The sequence below is a fragment of the Xenopus tropicalis genome, chromosome 10 (assembly GCF_000004195.4).
Source record: "Xenopus tropicalis strain Nigerian chromosome 10, UCB_Xtro_10.0, whole genome shotgun sequence".
Lineage (NCBI taxonomy): Eukaryota > Metazoa > Chordata > Amphibia > Anura > Pipidae > Xenopus > Xenopus tropicalis.
The window spans coordinates 906,817-931,846 of record NC_030686.2 but is presented as its reverse complement, the minus strand read 5'-3'; the positions used below and the strand labels follow the sequence as shown (position 1 = coordinate 931,846).

The following is a 25,030-nucleotide window of genomic DNA, read 5'->3' as shown; positions in this document are numbered from 1 at the left end:
TATATATAGGGGCCCTCTGTGTGTGTATATAGGGGGCCCCTCTGTGTGTGTATATATAGGGGGCCCCTCTGTGTGTGTATATAGGGGGCCCCTCTGTGTGTGTATATAGGGGGCCCCTCTGTGTGTGTGTGTATATAGGGGGCCCCTCTGTGTGTGTGTATATAGGGGGCCCCTCTGTGTGTGTATATAGGGGCCCCTCTGTGTGTATATAGGGGGCCCCTCTGTGTGTGTATATAGGGGGCCCCTCTGTGTGTGTATATAGGGGGCCCCTCTGTGTGTGTGTATATAGGGGGCCCTCTGTGTGTGTGTATATAGGGGGCCCCTCTGTGTGTGTGTATATAGGGGGCCCTCTGTGTGTGTATATAGGGGGCCCCTCTGTGTGTGTATATAGGGGGCCCCTCTGTGTGTGTGTATATAGGGGGCCCCTCTGTGTGTGTGTATATAGGGGGCCCCTCTGTGTGTGTATATAGGGGGCCCCTCTGTGTGTGTGTATATAGGGGGCCCCTCTGTGTGTGTATATAGGGGGCCCCTCTGTGTGTGTGTATATAGGGGGCCCCTCTGTGTGTGTGTATATAGGGGGCCCCTCTGTGTGTGTGTATATAGGGGGCCCCTCTGTGTGTGTATATAGGGGGCCCCTCTGTGTGTGTATATAGGGGGCCCCTCTGTGTGTGTGTATATAGGGGGCCCCTCTGTGTGTGTATATAGGGGGCCCTCTGTGTGTGTGTATATAGGGGGCCCCTCTGTGTGTGTATATAGGGGGCCCTCTGTGTGTGTATATAGGGGGCCCTCTGTGTGTGTATATAGGGGGGCCCTCTGTGTGTGTGTATATAGGGGGCCCCTCTGTGTGTGTATATAGGGGGCCCCTCTGTGTGTGTGTATATAGGGGGCCCCTCTGTGTGTGTGTATATAGGGGGCCCCTCTGTGGTGTGTATATAGGGGGCCCCTCTGTGTGTGTATATAGGGGGCCCCTCTGTGGTGTGTATATAGGGGGCCCCTCTGTGTGTGTATATAGGGGGCCCCTCTGTGTGTGTATATAGGGGCCCCTCTGTGTGTGTATATAGGGGGCCCATCTGGTGTGTGTATATAGGGGGCCCCTCTGTGTGTGTGTATATAGGGGGCCCCTCTGTGTGTGTGTATATAGGGGGCCCCTCTGTGTGTGTATATAGGGGGCCCCTCTGTGTGTGTATATAGGGGGCCCCTCTGTGTGGTGTATATAGGGGGCCCCTCTGTGTGTGTGTATATAGGGGGCCCCTCTGTGTGGGTGTAATATAGGGGGCCCCTCTGTGTGTTAGGGGCCCTGTGGTATATAGGGGGCCCTCTGTGTGTGTATATAGGGGGCCCTCTGTGTGTGTATATAGGGGGCCCCTCTGTGTGTGTGTATATAGGGGGCCCCTCTGTGTGTGTATATAGGGGGCCCCTCTGTGTGTGTGTATATAGGGGCCCCTCTGTGTGTGTATATAGGGGGCCCTCTGTGTGTGTGTATATAGGGGGCCCCTCTGTGTGTGTATATAGGGGGCCCTCTGTGTGTGTATATAGGGGGCCCCTCTGTGTGTGTGTATATAGGGGGCCCCTCTGTGTGTGTATATAGGGGGCCCCTCTGTGTGTGTGTATATAGGGGGCCCCTCTGTGTGTGTATATAGGGGGCCCCTCTGTGTGTGTATATAGGGGGCCCCTCTGTGTGTGTATATAGGGGGCCCTCTGTGTGTGTATATAGGGGGCCCTCTGTGTGTGTGTATATAGGGGGCCCCTCTGTGTGTGTATATAGGGGGCCCCTCTGTGTGTGTATATAGGGGGCCCTCTGTGTGTGTATATAGGGGGCCCTCTGTGTGTGTATATAGGGGGCCCTCTGTGTGTGTATATAGGGGGCCCCTGTGTGTGTGTATATAGGGGGCCCCTCTGTGTGTGTATATAGGGGGCCCCTCTGTGTGTGTATATAGGGGGCCCTCTGTGTGTGTATATAGGGGGCCCTCTGTGTGTGTATATAGGGGGCCCCTGTGTGTGTGTATATAGGGGGCCCCTCTGTGTGTGTATATAGGGGCCCCTCTGTGTGTGTATATAGGGGGCCCTCTGTGTGTGTATATATATAGGGGGCCCCTCTGTGTGTGTATATAGGGGGCCCTCTGTGTGTATATATATATAGGGGGCCCCTCTGTGTGTGTATATAGGGGGCCCTCTGTGTGTGTATATATATAGGGGGCCCCTCTGTGTGTGTATATAGGGGGCCCCTCTGTGTGTGTATAAGGGGGCCCCTCTGTGTGTGTATATAGGGGGCCCCTCTGTGGTGTGTATATAGGGGGCCCCTCTGGTGTGTGTATATAGGGGGCCCCTCTGTGTGTGTATATAGGGGGCCCCTCTGTGTGTGTATATAGGGGGCCCCTCTGTGTGTGTGTATATAGGGGCCCCTCTGTGTGTGTGTATATAGGGGGCCCCTCTGTGTGTGTATATAGGGGGCCCCTCTGTGTGTGTATATAGGGGGCCCCTCTGTGTGTGTGTATATAGGGGGCCCCTCTGTGTGTGTGTATATAGGGGGCCCCTCTGTGTGTGTATATAGGGGGCCCCTCTGTGTGTGTATATAGGGGGCCCCTCTGTGTGTGTGTATATAGGGGGCCCCTCTGTGTGTGTATATAGGGGGCCCCTCTGTGTGTGTATATAGGGGGCCCCTCTGTGTGTGTATATAGGGGGCCCCTCTGTGTGTGTGTATATAGGGGGCCCCTCTGTGTGTGTATATAGGGGGCCCCTCTGTGTGTGTGTATATATAGGGGCCCCTCTGTGTGTGTATATAGGGGGCCCCTCTGTGTGTGTATATATAGGGGCCCCCTCTGTGTGTGTATATAGGGGGCCCCTCTGTGTGTGTATATAGGGGGCCCCTCTGTGTGTGTGTATATAGGGGGCCCCTCTGTGTGTGTATATAGGGGGCCCCTCTGTGTGTGTATATAGGGGGCCCCTCTGTGTGTGTGTATATAGGGGCCCCTCTGTGTGTGTATATAGGGGGCCCCTCTGTGTGTGTATATAGGGGGCCCCTCTGTGTGTGTATATAGGGGGCCCCTCTGTGTGTGTATATATATAGGGGGCCCCTCTGTGTGTGTATATAGGGGGCCCTCTGTGTGTGTATATAGGGGGCCCCTCTGTGTGTGTATATAGGGGGCCCTCTGTGTGTGTATATAGGGGGCCCCTCTGTGTGTGTATATAGGGGGCCCCTCTGTGTGTGTATATAGGGGGCCCCTCTGTGTGTGTATATAGGGGGCCCTCTGTGTGTGTATATAGGGGGCCCCTCTGTGTGTGTATATAGGGGGCCCCTCTGTGTGTGTGTATATAGGGGGCCCCTCTGTGTGTGTATATAGGGGGCCCTCTGTGTGTGTATATAGGGGGCCCCCTCTGTGTGTATAAGGGGGCCCTCTGTGTGTGTATATAGGGGGGCCCCTCTGTGTGTGTATATAGGGGGCCCTCTGTGTGTGTATATAGGGGGCCCTCTGTGTGTGTATATATATAGGGGGCCCCTCTGTGTGTGTATATAGGGGGCCCCTCTGTGTGTGTATATAGGGGGCCCCTCTGTGTGTGTGTATATAGGGGGCCCCTCTGTGTGTGTGTATATAGGGGGCCCCTCTGTGTGTGTATATAGGGGGCCCCTCTGTGTGTGTATATAGGGGGCCCTCTGTGTGTGTATATAGGGGGCCCCTCTGTGTGTGTATATAGGGGGCCCTCTGTGTGTGTATATAGGGGGCCCCTGTGTGTGTGTGTATATAGGGGGCCCCTCTGTGTGTGTATATAGGGGGCCCTCTGTGTGTGTATATAGGGGGCCCTCTGTGTGTGTATATAGGGGGCCCTCTGTGTGTGTATATAGGGGGCCCCTGTGTGTGTGTATATAGGGGGCCCCTCTGTGTGTGTATATAGGGGGCCCCTCTGTGTGTGTATATAGGGACCCCTCTGTGTGTGTATATAGGGGGCCCCTCTGTGTGTGTATATAGGGGGCCCCTCTGTGTGTGTATATAGGGGGCCCCTCTGTGTGTGTGTATATAGGGGGCCCTCTGTGTGTGTATATATATAGGGGGCCCCTCTGTGTGTGTATATAGGGGGCCCCTCTGTGTGTGTATATAGGGGGCCCTCTGTGTGTATATATATAGGGGGCCCCTCTGTGTGTGTATATAGGGGCCCCTCTGTGTGTGTGTATATAGGGGGCCCTCTGTGTGTGTATATATATAGGGGGCCCCTCTGTGTGTGTATATAGGGGGCCCCTCTGTGTGTGTGTATATAGGGGGCCCCTCTGTGTGTGTATATAGGGGGCCCTCTGTGTGTGTATATAGGGGGCCCCTCTGTGTGTGTGTATATAGGGGGCCCCTCTGTGTGTGTATATAGGGGGGCCCCTCTGTGTGTGTATATAGGGGGCCCTCTGTGTGTGTATATAGGGGGCCCCTCTGTGTGTGTGTATATAGGGGGCCCCTCTGTGTGTGTATATAGGGGGCCCCTCTGTGTGTGTATATAGGGGGCCCTCTGTGTGTGTATATAGGGGGCCCCTCTGTGTGTGTATATAGGGGGCCCCTCTGTGTGTGTGTATATAGGGGCCCCTCTGTGTGTGTATATAGGGGGCCCCTCTGTGTGTGTATATAGGGGGCCCCTCTGTGTGTGTATATAGGGGGCCCCTCTGTGTGTGTGTATATAGGGGGCCCCTCTGTGTGTGTGTATATAGGGGGCCCCTCTGTGTGTGTATATAGGGGGCCCCTCTGTGTGTGTATATAGGGGGCCCCTCTGTGTGTGTGTATATAGGGGGCCCCTCTGTGTGTGTATATAGGGGGCCCCTCTGTGTGTGTATATAGGGGGCCCCTCTGTGTGTGTGTATATAGGGGGCCCCTCTGTGTGTGTGTATATAGGGGGCCCCTCTGTGTGTGTATATAGGGGGCCCCTCTGTGTGTGTATATAGGGGGCCCCTCTGTGTGTGTATATAGGGGGCCCCTCTGTGTGTGTGTGTATATAGGGGGCCCCCTCTGTGTGTGTATATAGGGGCCCCTCTGTGTGTGTATATAGGGGGCCCCTCTGTGTGTGTATATAGGGGGCCCCTCTGTGTGTGTATATAGGGGGCCCCTCTGTGTGTGTGTGTATATAGGGGGCCCCTCTGTGTGTGTATATAGGGGGCCCCTCTGTGTGTGTATATAGGGGGCCCCTCTGTGTGTGTATATATAGGGGGCCCCTCTGTGTGTATATATAGGGGGCCCCTCTGTGTGTGTATATAGGGCGCCCCCTGTTCACATAGGGAAGATCTCTGTAGAGTTGGGGAGCCCTGTATGTATGAGAGCCCCCCGAGTTGCTACATAACATGGGGGAGACACCCATACACAGTAGATGAAGTAATGGTAATTTTTACCTAGAGATGCTCCTCCCACTCCGGACCAGACTCCGCCCTCTGCGTGTATACAGCGAGCAAATAGAATTGGATGAATTTCCGTATCCAGGAAGTGGCCTTCGCATGTCCGGATACCTGAGAGAGGGAAAACCCAACCCGGAGCTCAGGTGAGATGGGAGGGGCTATACAGCCTGGGAGAAACGCTCTGCAGGGTGGTAGGGGGAGAAACGCTCTGCAGGGTGGTAGGGGGAGAAACGCTCTGCAGGGTGGTAGGGGGAGAAACGCTCTGCAGGGTGGTAGGGGGAGAAATGCTCTGCAGGGTGGTAGGGGGAGAAATGCTCTGCAGGATGGTAGGGGGAGAAATGCTCTGCAGGATGGTAGGGGGAGAAACGCTCTGCAGGGTGGTAGGGGGAGAAACGCTCTGCAGGGTGGTAGGGGGAGAAACGCTCTGCAGGGTGGTAGGGGGAGAAACGCTCTGCAGGGTGGTAGGGGGAGAAACGCTCTGCAGGGTGGTAGGGGGAGAAACGCTCTGCAGGATGGTAGGGGGAGAAATGTTCTGCAGGATGGTAGGGGGAGAGGGCTCTGCAGGATGGTAGGGGGAGAAACGCTCTGCAGGATGGTAGGGGGAGAAACGCTCTGCAGGATGGTAGGGAGAGAAACGCTCTGCAGGGTGGTAGGGGGAGAAACGCTCTGCAGGGTGGTAGGGGGAGAAAACGCTCTGCTGGGTGGTAGGGGGAGAAACGCTCTGCAGGGTGGTAGGGGGAGAAACGCTCTGCAGGGTGGTAGGGGGAGAAACGCTCTGCAGGGTGGTAGGGGGAGAAACGCTCTGCAGGGTGGTAGAGGGAGAAACGCTCTGCAGGGTGGTAGAGGGAGAGGACTCTGCAGGATAGTAGGGGGAGAAATGCTCTGCAGGATGGTAGGGGGAGAAACGCTCTGCAGGGTGGTAGGGGGAGAAATGCTCTGCAGGATGGTAGGGGGAGAAACGCTCTGCAGGATGGTAGGGGGAGAAATGCTCTGCAGGATGGTAGGGGGAGAAATGCTCTGCAGGATGGTAGGGGGAGAAACGCTCTGCAGGATGGTAGGGGGAGAAATGCTCTGCAGGATGTTAGGGGGAGAGGGCTCTGCAGCATAGTAGGGGGAGAAATGCTCTGCAGGATGGTTGGGGGTAAAGGCTGCGGTACAGTGTGACCTTGTTTGTTTGCAGGTCCATCACTTTGCACCACCTGATCCGGCAGCCGACCAATCAATACGCCAATAGGATTCTACTGATGGACAGACGGATCCAGAATGGAGATAGGATCACCCCTGAGGAAGTGGCTGAGTAAGAATCTATTGGGGGGGGGGGTCAGTCTTGTCTGTGTGTCAGTCTATATTTGTCCATCTGTCTGTCCCTAATAACGGATCCTGGGCCCAGAACCACCTGTGCTGTGCATTGGGGTGATCCGTGTGGCAGGAACCCTGCGAGAAGCTTACACTCTTTAGTGAGCAGGAGATCCCTGTCGGAACTGGCCTTTACCAATGCCCTTTTGGAGTCAGGGCAGGCAGCAAACAGTCAGGAAGCAGGGAGGAGTCAGGGCAGGCAGCAAACAGTCAGAGTCAGGAAGCAGGGAGGAGTCAGGGCAGGCAGCAAACAGTCAGGAAGCAGGGAGGAGTCAGGGCAGGCAGCAAACAGTCAGAGTCAGGAAGCAGGGAGGAGTCAGGGCAGGCAGCAAACAGTCAGAGTCAGGAAGCAGGGAGGAGTCAGGGCAGGCAGCAAACAGTCAGGAAGCAGGGAGGAGTCAGGGCAGGCAGCAAACAGTCAGAGTCAGGAAGCAGGGAGGAGTCAGGGCAGGCAGCAAACAGTCAGAGTCAGGAAGCAGGGAGGAGTCAGGGCAGGCAGCAAACAGTCAGGAAGCAGGGAGGAGTCAGGGCAGGCAGCAAACAGTCAGAGTCAGGAAGCAGGGAGGAGTCAGGGCAGGCAGAAAACAAGTAGGGAGAAGGCAGGGAAGTCAGCAAACAGTCAGGAAGCAGGGAGGAGTCAGGGCAGGCAGCAAACAGGAAGCAGGGAGGAGTCAGCAGGCAGCAAACAGTCAGGAAGCAGGGAGGAGTCAGGGCAGGCAACAAGCAATCAGAGTCAAAAAGCAGGGAGGAGTCAGAGCAGGCAGCAAACAGGAAGCAGGGAGGAGTCAGCAGGCAGCAAACAGGAAGCAAGCAGGAGTCAGGGCAGGCAGCAATCTGAGGAGTCAGGATAGGCAGCAAACAGGAAGCAGGGAGGAGTCGGCAGGCAGCAGTCAGGAAGCAAGAAGGAGTCAGGGCAGGCAGCAATCTGAGGAGTCAGAGCAGGCAGCAATCTGAGGAGTCAGGGCAGGCAGCAATCTGAGGAGTCAGAGCAGGCAGCAATCTGAGGAGTCAGGGCAGGCAGCAATCTGAGGAGTCAGAGCAGGCAGCAATCTGAGGAGTCAGGGCAGGCAGCAATCTGAGGAGTCAGGGCAGGCAGCAATCTGAGGAGTCAGAGCAGGCAGCAATCTGAGGAGTCATGGCAGGCAGCAATCTGAGGAGTCAGGGCAGGCAGCAATCTGAGGAGTCAGGGCAGGCAGCAAACAGGAAGCAGGGAGGAGTCGGCAGGCAGCAAACAGTCAGGAAGCAAGCAGGAGTCAGGGCAGGCAGCAATCTGAGGAGTCAGAGCAGGCAGCAATCTGAGGAGTCAGAGCAGGCAGCAATCTGAGGAGTCATGGCAGGCAGCAATCTGAGGAGTCAGAGCAGGCAACAATCTGAGGAGTCAGGGCAGGCAGCAATCTGAGGAGTCAGGGCAGGCAGCAATCTGAGGAGTCAGGGCAGGCAGCAATCTGAGGAGCCAGAGCAGGCAGCAATCTGAGGAGTCAGGGCAGGCAGCAATCTGAGGAGTCAGAGCAGGCAGCAATCTGAGCAGTCAGGGCAGGCAGCAATCTGAGGAGTCAGAGCAGGCAGCAATTTGGAGGAGTCAGGGCAGGCAGCAATCTGAGGAGTCAGGGCAGGCAGCAATCTGAGGAGTCAGGAGCAGGCAGCAATCTGAGGAGTCAGAGCAGGCAGCAATTTGAGGAGTCAGGGCAGGCAGCAATTTGAGGAGTCAGGGCAGGCAGCAATCTGAGGAGTCAGGGCAGGCAGCAATCTGAGGAGTCAGAGCAGGCAGCAATCTGAGGAGTCAGGGCAGGCAGCAATCTGAGGAGTCAGGGCAGGCAGCAATCTGAGGAGTCAGAGCAGGCAGCAATCTGAGGAGTCAGGGCAGGCAGCAATCTGAGGAGTCAGGGCAGGCAGCAATCTGAGGAGTCAGGGCAGGCATGAGTCAGTAACAAAGGGACATGGCTTTAGCAGGAACGGTAGCCAAACAGGCAGCTGGGCAATGCTCACTAACTGAAAGGGCCTTTTAAATTCAAATCTGGTGCTAAAACTCCACCAGTGCCCATGTGCCCTGTGCCAGCGTTAGATTTGCCCCATGTCCCAACGTGCGCCCCAAGCACAAGCGCACAGAGAAGCCCGGGGGCCGAGGGGTAAGAGCCCCTCCCAGGGCAGGTACAGGTGTATAGAATATTCCCATGCTCGGCCTCTAACCCGATGTTCTACCCTAATCTCTGGGGCAGGTACAAGAAACTGCTGTATGATGCCCGCAGTGTGGAACTGGCACGCCATGACATCATCCTCTGCACTTGCATCACCTCATCTGGCGCCTCCCTCACCCGCCTGCCCGTGTCACAGCTTGTCATCGACGAGAGCGCGATGTGTACCGAACCCGAAACCCTTGTTCCGCTAGTGAGTCACAAACGGGTTCAGTCGGTAAGTATATAGTATGGGATAGAATCACTGTCAGTATGGCATAGAATCACTTACTGTCAGTATGGGATAGAATCACTTACTGTCAGTATGGGATAGAATCACTTACTGTCAGTATGGGATAGGATCACTTACTGTCAGTATGGGATAGGATCACTCGGTGTCAGTGTGGGATAGGGTCACTCGGTGTCAGTGTGGGATAGGATCACTCGGTGTCAGTGTGGGATAGGATCACTCGGTGTCAGTGTGGGATAGGATCACTCGGTGTCAGTATGGGATAGGATCACTCGGTGTCAGTGTGGGATAGGGTCACTCGGTGTCAGTGTGGGATAGGATCACTCGGTGTCAGTATGGGATAGGATCACTCGGTGTCAGTGTGGGATAGGGTCACTCGGTGTCAGTGTGGGATAGGATCACTCGGTGTCAGTGTGGGATAGGATCACTCGGTGTCAGTGTGGGATAGGGTCACTCGGTGTCAGTGTGGGATAGGGTCACTCGGTGTCAGTGTGGGATAGGATCACTCGGTGTCAGTATGGGATAGGATCACTCGGTGTCAGTGTGGGATAGGGTCACTCGGTGTCAGTGTGGGATAGGGTCACTCGGTGTCAGTGTGGGATAGGATCACTCGGTGTCAGTGTGGGATAGGATCACTCGGTGTCAGTGTGGGATAGGATCACTCGGTGTCAGTGTGGGATAGGATCACTCGGTGTCAGTGTGGGATAGGATCACTCGGTGTCAGTGTGGGATAGGATCACTCGGTGTCAGTGTGGGATAGGATCACTCGGTGTCAGTGTGGGATAGGATCACTCGGTGAATTCCCTTTCATTCAAGGCCAGTTTACAGTTTCCCCCAGATACCCAGGGAACCCCGTGTACCTCCCCCAGATACCCAGGGAACCCCCCGTACCTCCCCCAGATACCCAGGGAACCCCCTGTACCCCCCCAGATACCCAGGGAACCCCCTGTACCCCCCAGATACCCAGGGAACCCCCGTACCTCCCCCAGGATACCCAGGGAACCCCCTGTACCTCCCCAGATACCAGGGAACCCCCTGTACCTCCCCCAGATACCCAGGGAACCCCCCTGTACCTCCCCAGATACCCAGGGAACCCCCTGTACCTCCCCCAGAGATACCCAGGGAACCCCCTGTACCTCCCCCAGATACCCAGGGAACCCCCTGTACCCCCCCAGATACCCAGGGGAACCCCCTGTACCTCCCCCAGATACCCAGGGAACCCCCTGTAACCTCCCCAGATACCCAGGGAACCCCTGTACCTCCCCAGAATACCCAGGGAACCCCTGTACCTCCCCCAGATACCCAGGGAACCCCCCTGTACCTCCCCCAGATACCCAGGGAACCCCCTGTACCTCCCCAGAGATACCCAGGGAACCCCCTGTACTCCCCAGATACCCAGGGAACCCCCTGTACCCCCCAGATACCCAGGGAACCCCCTGTACCCCCCCAGATACCCAGGGAACCCCCTGTACCCCCCCAGATACCCAGGAACCCTGTACCTCCCCCAGATACCCAGGGAACCCCCTGTACCCCCCCAGATACCCAGGGAACCCCTGTACCTCCCCAGATACCCAGGGAACCCCGTGTACCCCCCAGATACCCAGGGAACCCCCGTACTCCCCAGATACCCAGGGAACCCCCTGTACCTCCCCAGATACCCAGGGAACCCCCCTGTACCTCCCCCAGATACCCAGGGAACCCCTGTACCTCCCCAGATACCCAGGGAACCCCTGTACCTCCCCCAGATTACCCAGGGAACCCCCTGTACCCTCCAGATACCCAGGAACCCCCTGTACCTCCCCCAGATACCCAGGGAACCCCCTGTACCTCCCCCAGATACCCAGGGAACCCCCTGTACCCCCCAGATACCCAGGGAACCCCTGTACCCCCCCAGATACCCAGGGAACCCCTGTACCCTCCAGATACCCAGGGAACCCCCTGTACCCCCCAGATACCCAGGGAACCCCCTGTACCCCTCCAGATACCCAGGGAACCCCCTGTACCCCCCCAGATACCCAGGGAACCCCTGTACCCCCCAGATACCCAGGGAACCCCTGTACCCCCCCAGATACCCAGGGAACCCCCTGTACCCCCCAGATACCCAGGGAACCCCTGTACCCCCCCAGATACCCAGGGAACCCCCTGTACCTCCCCCAGATACCCAGGGAACCCCTGTACCCCCCCAGATACCCAGGAACCCCTGTACCTCCCAAGATACCCAGGGAACCCCGTGTACCCCCCAGATACCCAGGGAACCCCATGTACCCCCCAGATACCCAGGGAACCCCCGTACCCCCCCCAGATACCCAGGGAACCCCCTGTACCCCCCCAGATACCAAGGGTACATTTGCCAAGGGCAGTACTGGCCCATAATGAAGTGCCCTACTAATATGTGCAGGTTGTGCTGCTGGGAGACCACCGACAGCTCCGCCCCGTGGTTCTGAATGACTTGGGCCGCACTCTCAGAATGGACCGCTCGCTCTTTGAGAGATACCAGGAGAGGGCGCTGCTCCTAGATACTCAATACCGTATGGTAAATATCATGAGTGCAGGAAGGTGGGGGGGGGTATTTGGCAAAGAAACATTTGCCCCAATACAAGGGGCGGAGCCTAACTGTGCTCTTACACCCCCAGCATAGTGACATCTGTGAGTTTCCCTCGGAGCAGTTTTATGATGGCCGCCTCCATACTTATGAGCAGCTCCGCCTCCAGCCCAGTCTGTTCTGCCACCCACGGAAAACCTGCTGCCCAATCATCTTTGGGGAAGTGGACGGGGAGGAGCAGAGCCTGCAAGTGACCAGCGAGGAGGGATACTTCAATTCCAAAGCCAACCTGCAGGAGGCAGAGCAAGCAGTGAGTGCATTTAATAGGAACCGCCCCTAACCGCCCACTTCCCCTACTGGGTTTCTGTTGTTACTTCCTGCTCAGGGGGCCCCGTGTCCCTCCCAGTCACTTCCCCTACTGGGTTTCTGTTGTTACTTCCTGCTCAGGGGGCCCCGTGTCCCTCCCAGTCACTTCCCCTACTGGGTTCTGTTGTTACTTCCTGCTCAGGGGAGCCCCGTGTCCCTCCCAGTCACTTCCCCTACTGGGTTTCTGTTGTTACTTCCTGCTCAGGGGAGCCCCGTGTCCCTCCCAGTCACTTCCCCTACTGGGTTTCTGTTGTTACTTCCTGCTCAGGGGAGCCCCGTGTCCCTCCCAGTCACTTCCCCTACTGGGTTTCTGTTGTTACTTCCTGCTCAGGGGAGCCCCGTGTCCCTCCCAGTCACTTCCCCTACTGGGTTTCTGTTGTTACTCCTGCTCAGGGGGAGCCCCGTTGTCCCTCCCAGTCACTTCCTACTGGGTTTCTGTTGTTGTTACTTCCTGCTCAGGGGAGCCCCGTGTCCCTCCCAGTCACTTCCCCTACTGGGTTCTGTTTACTTCCTGCTCAGGGGAGCCCCGTGTCCCTCCCAGTCACTTCCCCTACTGGGTTTCTGTTGTTACTTCCTGCTCAGGGGAGCCCCGTGTCCCTCCCAGTCACTTCCCCTACTGGGTTTCTGTTGTTTACTTCCTGCTCAGGGGAGCCCCGTGTCCCTCCCAGTCACTTCCCCTACTGGGTTTCTGTTGTTACTTCCTGCTCAGGGGAGCCCCGTGTCCCTCCCAGTCACTTCCCCTACTGTTTCTGTTGTTACTTCCTGCTCAGGGAGCCCCGTGTCCCTCCCAGTTTCACTTCCCCTACTGGGTTTCTGTTGTTACTTCCTGCTCAGGGGAGCCCGTGTCCCTCCCAGTCACTTCCCTACTGGGTTTCTGTTGTTACTTCCTGCTTAGGGGGGCCCGTTGTCCCTCCCAGTCACTTCCCCTACTGGGGTTTCTGTTTGTTACTTCCTGCTCAGGGGAGCCCCGTGTCCCTCCCAGTCACTTCCCCTACTGGGTTTCTGTTGTTACTTCCTGCTTCAGGGAGCCCCGTGTCCCTCCCAGTCACTTCCCCTACTGGGTTTCTGTTGTTACTTCCTGCTCAGGGGGCCCCGTGTCCCTCCCAGTCACTTCCCTACTGGGTTTCTGTTGTTACTTCCTGCTCAGGGAGCCCCGTGTCCCTCCCAGTCACTTCCCCTACTGGGGTTTCTGTTGTTACTTCCTGCTCAGGGGGCCCCGTGTCCCTCCCAGTCACTTCCCCTACTGGGTTTCTGTTGTTACTTCCTGCTCAGGAGCCCGTGTCCCTCCCAGTCACTTCCCCTACTGGGTTTCTGTTGTTACTTCCTGCTCAGGGAGCCCCGTGTCCCTCCCAGTCACTTCCCCTACTGGGTTTCTGTTGTTACTTCCTGCCTCAGGGGAGCCCGTGTCCTCCCAGTCACTTCCCTACTGGGTTTCTGTTGTTACTTCCTGCTCAGGGGAGCCCCGTGTCCCTCCCAGTCACTTCCCTACTGGGTTTCTGTTGTTACTTCCTGCTCAGGGGGCCCCGTGTCCCTCCCAGTCACTTCCCCTACTGGGTTTCTGTTGTTACTTCCTGCTCAGGGGAGCCCCGTGTCCCTCCCAGTCACTTCCCCTACTGGGTTTCTGTTGTTACTTCCTGCTCAGGGGCCCCGTGTCCCTCCCAGTCACTTCCCCTACTGGGTTTCTGTTGTTACTTCCTGCTCAGGGGGCCCCGTGTCCCTCCCAGTCACTTCCCCTACTGGGTTTCTGTTGTTACTTCCTGCTCAGGGGAGCCCCGTGTCCCTCCCAGTCACTTCCCCTACTGGGTTCTGTTGTTACTTCCTGCTCAGGGGCCCCGTGTCCCTCCCAGTCACTTCCCTACTGGGTTTCTGTTGTTACTTCCTGCTCAGGGGGCCCCGTGTCCCTCCCAGTCACTTCCCCTACTGGGTTTCTGTTGTTACTTCCTGCTCAGGGGGCCCCGTGTCCCTCCCAGGTCACTTCCCCTACTGGGTTTTCTGTTTGTTACTTCCTGCTCAGGGGGCCCCGTGTCCCTCCCAGTCACTTCCCCTACTGGGTTTCTGTTGTTACTTCCTGCTCAGGGGGCCCCGTGTCCCTCCCAGTCACTTCCCCTACTGGGTTTCTGTTGTTACTTCCTGCTCAGGGGCCCCGTGTCCCTCCCAGTCACTTCCCCTACTGGGTTTCTGTTGTTACTTCCTGCTCAGGGGGCCCCGTGTCCCTCCAGTCACTTCCCCTACTGGGTTTTCTGTTGTTACTTCCTGCTCAGGGGGCCCCGTGTCCCTCCCAGTCACTTCCCCTACTGGGTTCTGTTGTTACTTCCTGCTCAGGGGAGCCCCGTGTCCCCTCCCAGTCACTTCCCTACTGGTTTCTTGTTGTTACTTCCTGCTCAGGGGAGCCCCGTGTCCCTTCCCAGTCATCTTCCCCTACTGGGTTTTCTGTTGTTACTTCCTGGCTCAGGGGCCCCGTGTCCCTCCCATGTCACTTCCCCTACTGGGTTTCTGTTGTTAACTTCCTGCTCAGGGGGCCCCGTAATGTCCCTCCCAGTCACTTCCCCTACTGGGTTTCTGTTGTTACTTCCTGCTCAGGGGAGCCCCGTGTCCCTCCCAGTCACTTCCCCTACTGGGTTTCTGTTGTTACTTCCTGCTCAGGGGAGCCCCGTGTCCCTCCCAGTCACTTCCCCTACTGGGTTTCTGTTGTTACTTCCTGCTCAGGGGGCCCCGTGTCCCTCCCAGTCACTTCCCCTACTGGGTTTTCTGTTGTTACTTCCTGCTCAGGGGCCCCGTGTCCCTCCCAGTCACTTCCCCTACTGGGTTTCTGTTGTTACTTCCTGCTCAGGGGAGCCCCGTGTCCCTCCCAGTCACTTCCCCTACTGGGTTTTCTGTTGTTACTTCCTGCTCAGGGAGACCCGTGTCCCTCCCAGTCACTTCCCCTACTGGGTTTCTGTTGTTACTTCCTGCTCAGGGAAGCCCCGTGTCCCTCCCAGTCACTTTCCCTACTGGGTTTCTGTTGTTACTTCCTGCTCAGGGGAGCCCCGTGTCCCTCCCAGTCACTTCCCCTACTGGGTTTCTGTTGTTACTTCCTGCTCAGGGAGCCCCGTGTCCCTCCCAGTCACTTCCCCTACTGGGTTTCTGTTGTTACTTCCTGCTCAGGGGAGCCCCGTGTCCCTCCCAGTCACTTCCCCTACTGGGTTTCTGTTGTTACTTCCTGCTCAGGGGGCCCCGTGTCCCTCCCAGTCACTTCCCCTACTGGGTTTCTGTTGTTACTTCCTTCTCAGGGGGCCCCGTGTCCCTCCCAGTCACTTCCCCTACTGGGTTTCTGTTGTTACTTCCTGCTCAGGGGGCCCCGTGTCCCTCCCAGTCACTTCCCCTACTGGGTTTCTGTTGTTACTTCCTGCTCAGGGGGCCCCGTGTCCCTCCCAGTCACTTCCCCTACTGGGTTTCTGTTGTTACTTCCTGCTCAGGGGGCCCCGTGTCCCTCCCAGTCACTTCCCCTACTGGGTTTCTGTTGTTACTTCCTGCTCAGGGGAGCCCTGTGTCCCTCCCCATCTTGGTGTCTGTGTTGCTATGGTAACAAGCCCGGCTGGCCAGTGAGACATATCTCTATGGCAGGTTCGCCTGGTGAAGCTGTTGGTGGGAGCGTCGGTAACACAAAGTGACATCGCGGTGCTGACTCCATATAACGCTCAGGCGTCGGAGGTGAAGAAGAGACTGCAGAGCGCTCGGCTGGGGAATGTGACCGCCTGCACCGTCATGAAAAGCCAAGGTACCCGGCCGGGTTTGTGCCCCGGGACTCTCTGCCCCACTGGCCCGTAACCCCAACCTTCTTGTTCTTCTCCTCACAGGCAGCGAGTGGCGCTACGTCATCTTCTCCACAGTTCGCTCCGCCCACATCCGCGACATCGACACCCACCCCACATTCAGCTGGCAGCGCCGCCATCTTGGCTTCCTCACCGACCCCAATCAGGTCAATGTGGGGCTCACCCGGGCCAAGGAGGGGCTGTGTGTGCTGGGTAAGAGTTGGGCATGGGGGGGTAACTGGGGGGATACGTGCCCCTGTGGGTGGGGGTAACTGGGGGGATACGTGCCCCTGTGGGTGGGGGTAACTGGGGGGGATACGTGCCCCTGTGGGGGGGGGGGGTAACTGGGGGATACGTGCCCCTGTGGGTGGGGGTAACTGGGGGGGATACGTGCCCCTGTGGGGGGGGGGGGGTAACTGGGGGGATACGTGCCCCTGTGGGTGGGGGTAACTGGGGGGATACGTGCCCCTGTGGGGGGGGGGGTAACTGGGGGGATACGTGCCCCTGTGGGTGGGGGTAACTGGGGGGATACGTGCCCCTGTGGGGGGGGGGGTAACTGGGGGGATACGTGCCCCTGTGGGGGGGGGGGGTAACTGGGGGGATACGTGCCCCTGTGGGGGGGGTAACTGGGGGGATACGTGCCCCTGTGAGTGGGGGTAACTGGGGGATACGTGCCCCTGTGGGTGGGGTAACTGGGGGGGGATACGTGCCCCTGTGGGTGGGGGTAACTGGGGGGGGATACGTGCCCCTGTGGGGGGGGGGGTAACTGGGGGGGGATACGGGCCCCTGTGGGGGGGGGGTAACGTGCCCCTGTGGGTGGGGGTAACTGGGGGGATACGTGCCCCTGTGGGTGGGGGTAACTGGGGGGATACGTGCCCCTGTGGGGGGGGGTAACTGGGGGGATACGTGCCCCTGTGGGTGGGGGTAACTGGGGGGATACGTGCCCCTGTGGGTGGGGGTAACTGGGGGGATACGTGCCCCTGTGGGTGGGGGTAACTGGGGGGATACGTACCCCCTGTGGGGGGGGGTAACTGGGGGGGATACGTGCCCCTGTGGGGGGGGGTAACTGGGGGATACGTGCCCCTGTGGGTGGGGGTAACTGGGGGGATACGTGCCCCTGTGGGTGGGGGTAACTATCTTTTTAATGATTAATAAATAGAGGTTGGGAATAGTATAATGAGTGATGGGTAGGGTGGAGTTTGGGGGGGGAGGAGCCCATGGGAGTTCGGGGGTATAATGAATGGGGGGGGGAGGAGCCCATGGGAGTTTGGGGGTATAATGAATGGGGGGGAGGAGCCCATGGGAGTTTGGGGGTATATTGAATGGGGGGGAGGAGCCCATGGGAGTTTGGGGGTATAATGAATGGGGGGGAGGAGCCCATGGGAGTTTGGGGGTATAATGAATGGGGGGGAGGAGCCCATGGGAGTTTGGGGGTATAATGAATGAAGGGTGAATAGGGGAGGAGTCTGTGTGTTCAGTGGTGGAAGAGGATGGGGTAATGTGTGATTCATGGGGCAGAAGTAGGGGGTTCACACTGGGAAGGGGGGGTCACGCTGGGAAGGGGGGGTCACGCTGGGAAGGGGGGGTTCACGCTGGGAAGGGGGGGTTCACGCTGGGAAGGGGGGGTTCACGCTGGGAGGGGGGGTTCACGCTGGGAAGGGGGGGTTCACGCTGGGTGGGGGGTCACGCTGGGAGGGGGGGGTTCACGCTGGGAGGGGGGGTTCACGCTGGGAGGGGGGGGTTCACGCTGGGAAGGGGGGTTGCATGTAACTAATAGTAACTGTCCCTTTGTGCCCCCAGGCAATTCCCACCTCCTGCAGTGCACCCCCCTCTGGGGCAGATTGCTGCAGCATTACAGGCAGAAAGGAGCCATTGCCCATTCCTCTCTAATCTACGTGAATAATCCGCCCCCCCGGCGCCGCTGAGACCCAATCAGAACATTCCCCTAACCCCTCCCTCAGTGTGGGGACACATTCCTGCTCATTGGCTCACCAAGTCTAGATTGTCAGCTCTTCAGGTTACAGCCTTATAATGAATTGGATTCCTGCACAGTCGTCTGTTAATTGTGTCTAATTGGCTTTAAAGGAACAAGCCCCTCCTTCTCTCTTATCCCATTTTAACCCCCCCCCCATTGATTGGGGGTGACTCCTCACAGGATGAGGGCAGATTTGTACTGAGCGAGGGCAATAAATATATTTATATTATAAGTCTAGTGCTCGTGTGTGTGCGGCGCCCAATGGGGTGGGAGTGATGTCAGCATGGGCGGAGCCAAAGTTTGGGGGGGGGCTTTGGGCTTCAGTCTTTGTTGACAAAAGTAGTTGTTTAGCCCCCACTTACTTAGAAAGGAGACACCTGTCTGTAACATCCAATGAGAATAGGCCCTCATGGCCTCCGGCCCCCCCTAGTGGGGCAGCCCCACCGGGGGGGGGGGGGGTAATAGCAGTGAGGCCAAGTGAGTGCGGTTGGGAAGCACGAGTGTGAGTGCGGTTGGGAAGCACGAGTGTGAGTGAGGTTGGGAAGCACGAGTGTGAGTGAGGTTGGGAAGCACGAGTGTGAGTGAGGTTGGGAAGCACGAGTGTGAGTGCGGTTGGGAAGCACGAGTGTGAGTGAATAGGAAGTCCCATAGTGAGTGCGGATGGGAAGCACGAGTGTGAGTGAATAGGAAGTCCCATAGTGAGTGCGGTTGGGAAGCACGAGTGTGAGTGCGGTTGGGAAGCACAAGTGTGAGTGTGGTTGGGAAGCACAAGTGTGAGTGAGGTTGGGAAGCACAAGTGTGAGTGAGGTTGGGAAGCACAAGTGTGAGTGAGGTTGGGAAGCACAAGTGTGAGTGTGAATAGGAAGTCCCATAGTGAGTGAGGTTGGGAAGCACAAGTGTGAGTGTGAATAGGAAGTCCCATAGTGAGTGCGGTTGGGAAGCGAAGCACAAGTGTGAGTGAATAGGAAGTCCCATAGTGAGTGCGGTTGGGAAGCACGAGTGTGAGTGTGAATAGGAAGTCCCATAGTGAGTGCGGTTGGGAAGCACGAGTGTGAGTGAATAGGAAGTCCCATAGTGAGTGCGGTTGGGAAGCACGAGTGTGAGTGAATAGGAAGTCCCATAGTGAGTGCGGTTGGGAAGCACGAGTGTGAGTGTGAATAGGAAGTCCCATAGTGAGTGCGGTTGGGAAGCACGAGTGTGAGTGTGAATAGGAAGTCCCATAGTGAGTGCGGTTGGGAAGCACGAGTGTGAGTGAATAGGAAGTCCCATAGTGAGTGCGGTTGGGAAGCACGAGTGTGAGTGTGAATAGGAAGTCCCATAGTGAGTGCGGTTGGGAAGCACGAGTGTGAGTGTGAATAGGAAGTCCCATAGTGAGTGCGGTTGGGAAGCACGAGTGTGAGTGAATAGGAAGTCCCATAGTGAGTGCGGTTGGAAGCACGAGTGTGAGTGTGAATAGGAAGTCCCATAGTGAGTGCGGTTGGGAAGCACGAGTGTGAGTGTGAATAGGAAGTCCCATAGTGAGTGCGGTTGGGAAGCACGAGTGTGAGTGTGAATAGGAAGTCCCATAGTGAGTGAGGTTGGGAAGCACGAGTGTGAGTGTGAATAGGAAGTCCCATAGTGAGTGCGGTTGGGAAGCACGAGTGTGAGTGTGAATAGGAAGTCCCATAGTGAGTGCGGTTGGGAAGCACGAGTGTGAGTGAATAGGAAGTCCCATAGTGAGTGCGGTTGGGAAGCACGAGTGTGAGTGTGAATAGGAAGTCCCATAGTGAGTGCGGTTGGGAAGCACGAGTGTGAGTGAATAGGAAGTCACATAGTGAGTGCGGTTGGGAAGCACGAGTGTGAATAGGAAGTCCCATAGTGAGTGCGGTTGGGAAGCACGAGTGTGAGTGTGAATAGGAAGTCCCATAGTGAGTGAGGTTGGGAAGCACGAGTGTGAGTGTGAATAGGAAGTCCCATAGTGAGTGCGGTTGGGAAGCACGAGTGTGAGTGTGAATAGGAAGTCCCATAGTGAGTGCGGTTGGGAAGCACGAGTGTGAGTGTGAATAGGAAGTCCCATAGTGAGTGCGGTTGGGAAGCACGAGTGTGAGTGAATAGGACGTCCCATAGTGAGTGCGGTTGGGAAGCACGAGTGTGAGTGAATAGGAAGTCCCATAGTGAGTGCGGTTGGGAAGCACGAGTGTGAGTGAATAGGAAGTCCCATAGTGAGTGCGGTTGGGAAGCATGAGTGTGAGTGTGAATAGGAAGTCCCATAGTGAGTGAGTGAGGTTGGGAAGCACGAGTGTGAGTGTGAATAGGAAGTCCCATAGTGAGTGCGGTTGGGAAGCACGAGTGTGAGTGAATAGTGAGTGAGGTTGGGATGCACAAGTGTGAGTGAATAGGAAGTCCCATAGTGAGTGCGGTTGGGAAGCACGAGTGTGAGTGTGAATAGGAAGTCCCATAGTGAGTGAGTGAGGTTGGGAAGCACGAGTGTGAGTGTGAATAGGAAGTCCCATAGTGAGTGCGGTTGGGAAGCACGAGTGTGAGTGAATAGTGAGTGAGGTTGGGATGCACAAGTGTGAGTGAATAGGAAGTCCCATAGTGAGTGCGGTTGGGAAGCACGAGTGTGAATAGGAAGTCCCATAGTGAGTGTTCGCTCACACTTTATTGGTGCATATTTAGAGGAAGGGTGGCGGCTGAGCGTTGGTGCCAGGGGTGAGGCTGAGTGGGTGCTCATGGGATACACAGGGTGCCAGGGGTGAGTGGGCGCTCAGGGGCAGGTACGCAGGGTGATGGAGTCGTGCCAGGCCTGATACACCAACATGTGAGTGTCGGCTCGGCGTAGGTGGAACTCGTACAATCGGTCGCTCAGAAGGTTGTGGATCTCCAGGTGGTTCCCGCTAACAGACACCGCCCCTTGCTCCGCCTCCTCCTCTTCCCGCAGCCTGAAGCCCAACTCGTACTTCTCCGGGGGGCAGGGCTGCCCGAGGCTTCGCCACGCCAGTGACACGCGGTCTCTGAAAGCCACGGAGCCGGCGCGGTCGAACACCACGGGATTCCTCAGGCGCAGCCCCAGGCGGAGGGGCGGGATCTTGGCCGCGCTGGTGTTGGCCACAAGTTGGTGCTTGAGGTGGAGCCTCCTGGGAACCAACAGATGCAGGAAATCCTTCTGGAGTCGGTGTAAGTGGGACACGCCCTGCCAGAGCCGGCCCCACCCACACGAGTCGCCCCCGGTTACCATCCCCACAAGGGCCGCCCTTCCCCTCTCAAGCTGCTCTAGGAGTTTCTCCAGGAGAAGCAGTTGGAGTTTGGTCTGTGAGGCGGCCATGTTCTTCATGCGCTGGAACTTCTCTGGGTCTATGAACTGGAACACACTGATTGGCAGCCTGGACTGGAGCTCCTCCTCCTCCGGCTCCGCCTGCCCCGACAGGATCTCCATGTAGAAGGAACATCTGCGCAGCTGCTCCACCTTCCCCTGCTGCCTCTTCAGGAAGCTCTCGCTAAGCTCCTCCCTCAGGAACTTACTGACCAACCACTTCCTTCTCTGGGCCACCGCCATCATGTCCTCTGCCGTCTGCTCCTCTTCCACAAGGCAAGGGGCGGAGCTCTGCATGTTCCCGCCTCCAGCTGCCATGGCACTCCGTGGGGTAATTCTACAGGAAATGGGACAATTGGGTCAGACAGGAAGGCGAGAGATCTGGGACACACGGCCAACAAACAATCCCCAAACTGGGTTCCACTTGTGGGGGCTGCCATATTGCTTAGCCTGATACAGGAAGTAGAGACAGTCACATGGGTACCAGGAAATACAATGCCCCATGTACAGGAAGTAGGGACAGTCATATGAGTACAGGAAATACACTCCCCCATGTACAGGAAGTAGAGACAGTCACACGGGTGCCAAGAAATACACTTCCTCGTGTACAGGAAGTAGAGACAGTCACACGGGTGCCAGGGAATTCTTCTTCCTGTACACGGGGGAGTGTATTTCCCGGTACCCGTGTGACTGTCTCTGCTTCCTGTACACGGGGGAGTGTATTTCCCGGTACCCGTGTGACTGTCTCTGCTTCCTGTACACGGGGGAGTGTATTTCCCGGTACCCATGTGACTGTCTCTGCTTCCTGTACACGGGGGAGTGTATTTCCCGGTACCCGTGTGATTGTCTCTGCTTCCTGTACACGGGGGAGTGTATTTCCTGGTACCCATGTGACTGTCTCTGCTTCCTTTGCACGGGGGAGTGTGAGGAAGCCAAACCTAGAGGGAACGCTCAGAATGTGAGTGGGAGTGAATATAAGAGGCTGAGCTGCCAGTGGGGGGATGTCCCTACATTAGGGGGGGGGGGGTGTGTGTGTGTGTGTGTGTGTGTGTGTGTGTGTGTGTGTGTGTGTGTAAGCTCCGCCCCCTGCTGGCACAGCCCTAGTACATATATATATATGTGTGTGTGTGTAAATACCTACAAACAGGACCGGCTCATCCATTCACCGTGCGTTCCAACGGTTTGGCCCCTCCTGGGACCTGTATCAGGGACAGTGTGCAAGTGAGAAATACAAACGTAAGTAATAGAAGAAATCTACAAATTGCGTCGACTGATTATCCAATGGCGTCACAGTGTGTATATACATGGTTAGCCAATCCAATGGGATATATATGCGATTTCTCTCTCTCACCAGTAGGTGTCAGTATACATGTGTGTGACAGTTAGAAATCCATAGAATGTGCATACGGTGGAAATATCTATAATAAGAAAAAATAATGAAAAATGTTTTAATATATAAAATACAATTCCCTTGTATGTCTCTCACCGTGGATTTGTATTCACACAGTATATATATATATATATATAAGCAGCAATTGCCCCTAGGGGCCACACAATCTAGTTGATAGATCTGGAAGGCTTCCCGCTGTAATAGCCATTTATTTAAACCCCCACCTCTTGGCCGCCCAGGTATAGGCTCAATAGGCACCCACATGCTGCTGGGTCAGGTTTGGCATCTGCCCAAGGTCTAGCTCCGGCCTGTTGGCCGATATCCTGCTTTTTATCCTTCTCTTTGCGGCTCTTTCCGGATCTAGAGCTGCCCGTATGCTTGCCCGTATGCTGGCCCATATGCTTGCCCGTATGCTGGCCCTGTGCCCGCCGACGCGTTCTTTCAACTGTCCTATAGTTTTGCCACAGTACAATGATCCACACGGGCACTTTATAATATAAATGACCATAGAGGTAGCAGGGCTGTGGAGTCGGAGGCAATTTTGGGTACCTGGAGTCGGAGTCGAGGAGTCGGAGGCAATTTTGGGTACCTGGAGTCGGAGTCGAGGAGTCGGAGGCAATTTTGGGTACCTGGAGTCGGAGTCGAGGAGTCGGAGGAAATTTTGGGTACCTGGAGTCGGAGTCGAGGAGTCGGAGGCAATTTTGGGTACATGGAGTCGGAAAAAAATGAACCGACTCCGACTCCTACTAAATTTAAATGGGAATAAAAAAATAAATAAATTAAGTTTAAATGTCCCAATTCACAAACAGTCATAATGACTTCTCTGCTATAAGAATAAAGCCCAATGCCCGCAGTGCATAAACCAACACGTTGAGCGACCATGAAGCTTTTCATTGGCTGTATGCTTCACTAAATACATTAGTATATTAAAAACTGAGGAGTCGGAGTCGGAAGTATCAGAAACGGAGGAGTCGGAAGTATCAGAAACGGAGGAGTCGGAGTCGGAAGTATCAGAAACGGAGGAGTCGGAGTCGGAAGTATCAGAAACGGAGGAGTCGGAAGTATCATAAACGGAGGAGTCGGAAGTATCAGAAACGGAGGAGTCGGAAGTATCATAAACGGAGGAGTCGGAAGTATCAGAAACGGAGGAGTCGGAAGTATCAGAAACGGAGGAGTCGGAAGTATCATAAACGGAGGAGTCGGAAGTATCATAAACGGAGGAGTCGGAGTCGGAAGTATCATAAACGGAGGAGTCGGAGTCGGAAGTATCAGAAACGGAGGAGTCGGAGTCGGAAGTATCAGAAACGGAGGAGTCGGAATCGGAAGTATCAGAAACGGAGGAGTCGGAATCGGAAGTATCAGAAACGGAGGAGTCGGAAGTATCAGAAACGGAGGAGTCGGAAGTATCAGAAACGGAGGAGTCGGAAGTATCAGAAACGGAGGAGTCGGAAGTATCAGAAACGGAGGAGTCAGAGTCGGAAGTATCAGAAACGGAGGAGTCAGAGTCGGAAGTATCAGAAACGGAGGAGTCGGAATCGGAAGTATCAGAAACGGAGGAGTCGGAGTCGGAAGTATCATAAACGAAGGAGTCGGAAGTATCAGAAACGGAGGAGTCGGAAGTATCAGAAACGGAGGAGTCGGAAGTATCAGAAACGGAGGAGTCAGAGTCGGAAGTATCAGAAACGGAGGAGTCGGAGTCGGAAGTATCAGAAACGGAGGAGTCGGAGTCGGAAGTATCAGAAACGGAGGAGTCGGAGTCGGAAGTATCAGAAACGGAGGAGTCGGAAGTATCAGAAACGGAGGAGTCGGAAGTATCAGAAACGGAGGAGTCGGAGTCGGAAGTATCAGAAACGGAGGAGTCGGAAGTATCAGAAACGGAGGAGTCGGAGTCGGAAGTATCAGAAACGGAGGAGTCGGAGTCGGAAGTATCAGAAACGGAGGAGTCGGAAGTATCAGAAACGGAGGAGTCGGAAGTATCAGAAACGGAGGAGTCCCCCCACCGCTCTCAGCATCTGTGACTTGGGCACCGAGTCCAATAAATGTTTGGGATGATGATAATGTAACAGGGGTTTCTATCCGTTCCTTTAACATTGATGGGATTAGTGGGGCTTGTGCTGCATCCCTGCTGCATCTCTGCTGCACCCCTGCTGCATCCCTGCTGTACCCCTGCTGCATCCCTGCTGCATCCCTGCTGTACCCCTGCTGCATCCCTGCTGCATCCCTGCTGTACCCCTGCTGTACCCCTGCTGCATCCCTGCTGCACCCCTGCTGTACCCCTGCTGCATCCCTGCTGTACCCCTGCTGCATCCCTGCTGCATCCCTGCTGTACCCCTGCTGTACCCCTGCTGTACCCCTGCTGCATCCCTGCTGCATCCCTGCTGTACCCCTGCTGTACCCCTGCTGCATCCCTGCTGCACCCCTGCTGTACCCCTGCTGCATCCCTGCTGTACCCCTGCTGCATCCCTGCTGCATCCCTGCTGTACCCCTGCTGTACCCCTGCTGTACCCCTGCTGCATCCCTGCTGTACCCCTGCTGCAC

At 56.3% G+C, this 25,030-nt stretch overlaps 2 protein-coding genes across 3 annotated transcripts in view; one reads left to right on the top strand and one right to left on the bottom strand.

The window, feature by feature from the left end:
* Positions 1 to 18,047, top strand: part of helz2 (helicase with zinc finger 2, transcriptional coactivator) — a 45,932-nt gene extending 27,885 nt beyond the window's left edge. Inside the window, exons 12-19 of one of the 2 annotated variants that reach the window (XM_031894469.1) lie at positions 5,361 to 5,502; positions 6,540 to 6,656; positions 8,932 to 9,124; positions 11,535 to 11,669; positions 11,770 to 11,988; positions 15,648 to 15,801; positions 15,881 to 16,048; positions 17,636 to 18,047. In XM_031894469.1, coding sequence (XP_031750329.1) covers positions 5,361 to 5,502; positions 6,540 to 6,656; positions 8,932 to 9,124; positions 11,535 to 11,669; positions 11,770 to 11,988; positions 15,648 to 15,801; positions 15,881 to 16,048; positions 17,636 to 17,760 — 1,253 coding nt within the window. In that variant the 3' untranslated portion in view covers positions 17,761 to 18,047. Of the gene's footprint in view, positions 1 to 5,360; positions 5,503 to 6,539; positions 6,657 to 8,931; positions 9,125 to 11,534; positions 11,670 to 11,769; positions 11,989 to 15,647; positions 15,802 to 15,880; positions 16,049 to 17,635 lie in introns of those variants that run through there. The other variant, XR_004220645.1, reaches the window with a different exon arrangement.
* Positions 18,048 to 20,419: 2,372 nt separating this feature from the next.
* The window catches only part of fndc11 (fibronectin type III domain containing 11), a 9,123-nt gene continuing 4,512 nt past the window's right edge, over positions 20,420 to 25,030 (bottom strand). The window contains exon 2 of the mRNA XM_031894654.1: positions 20,420 to 21,439. Within this exon, the coding sequence (XP_031750514.1) occupies positions 20,557 to 21,420 (864 nt within the window). The 5' untranslated portion in view covers positions 21,421 to 21,439 and the 3' untranslated portion in view covers positions 20,420 to 20,556. The remainder of the gene's footprint in view (positions 21,440 to 25,030) is intronic.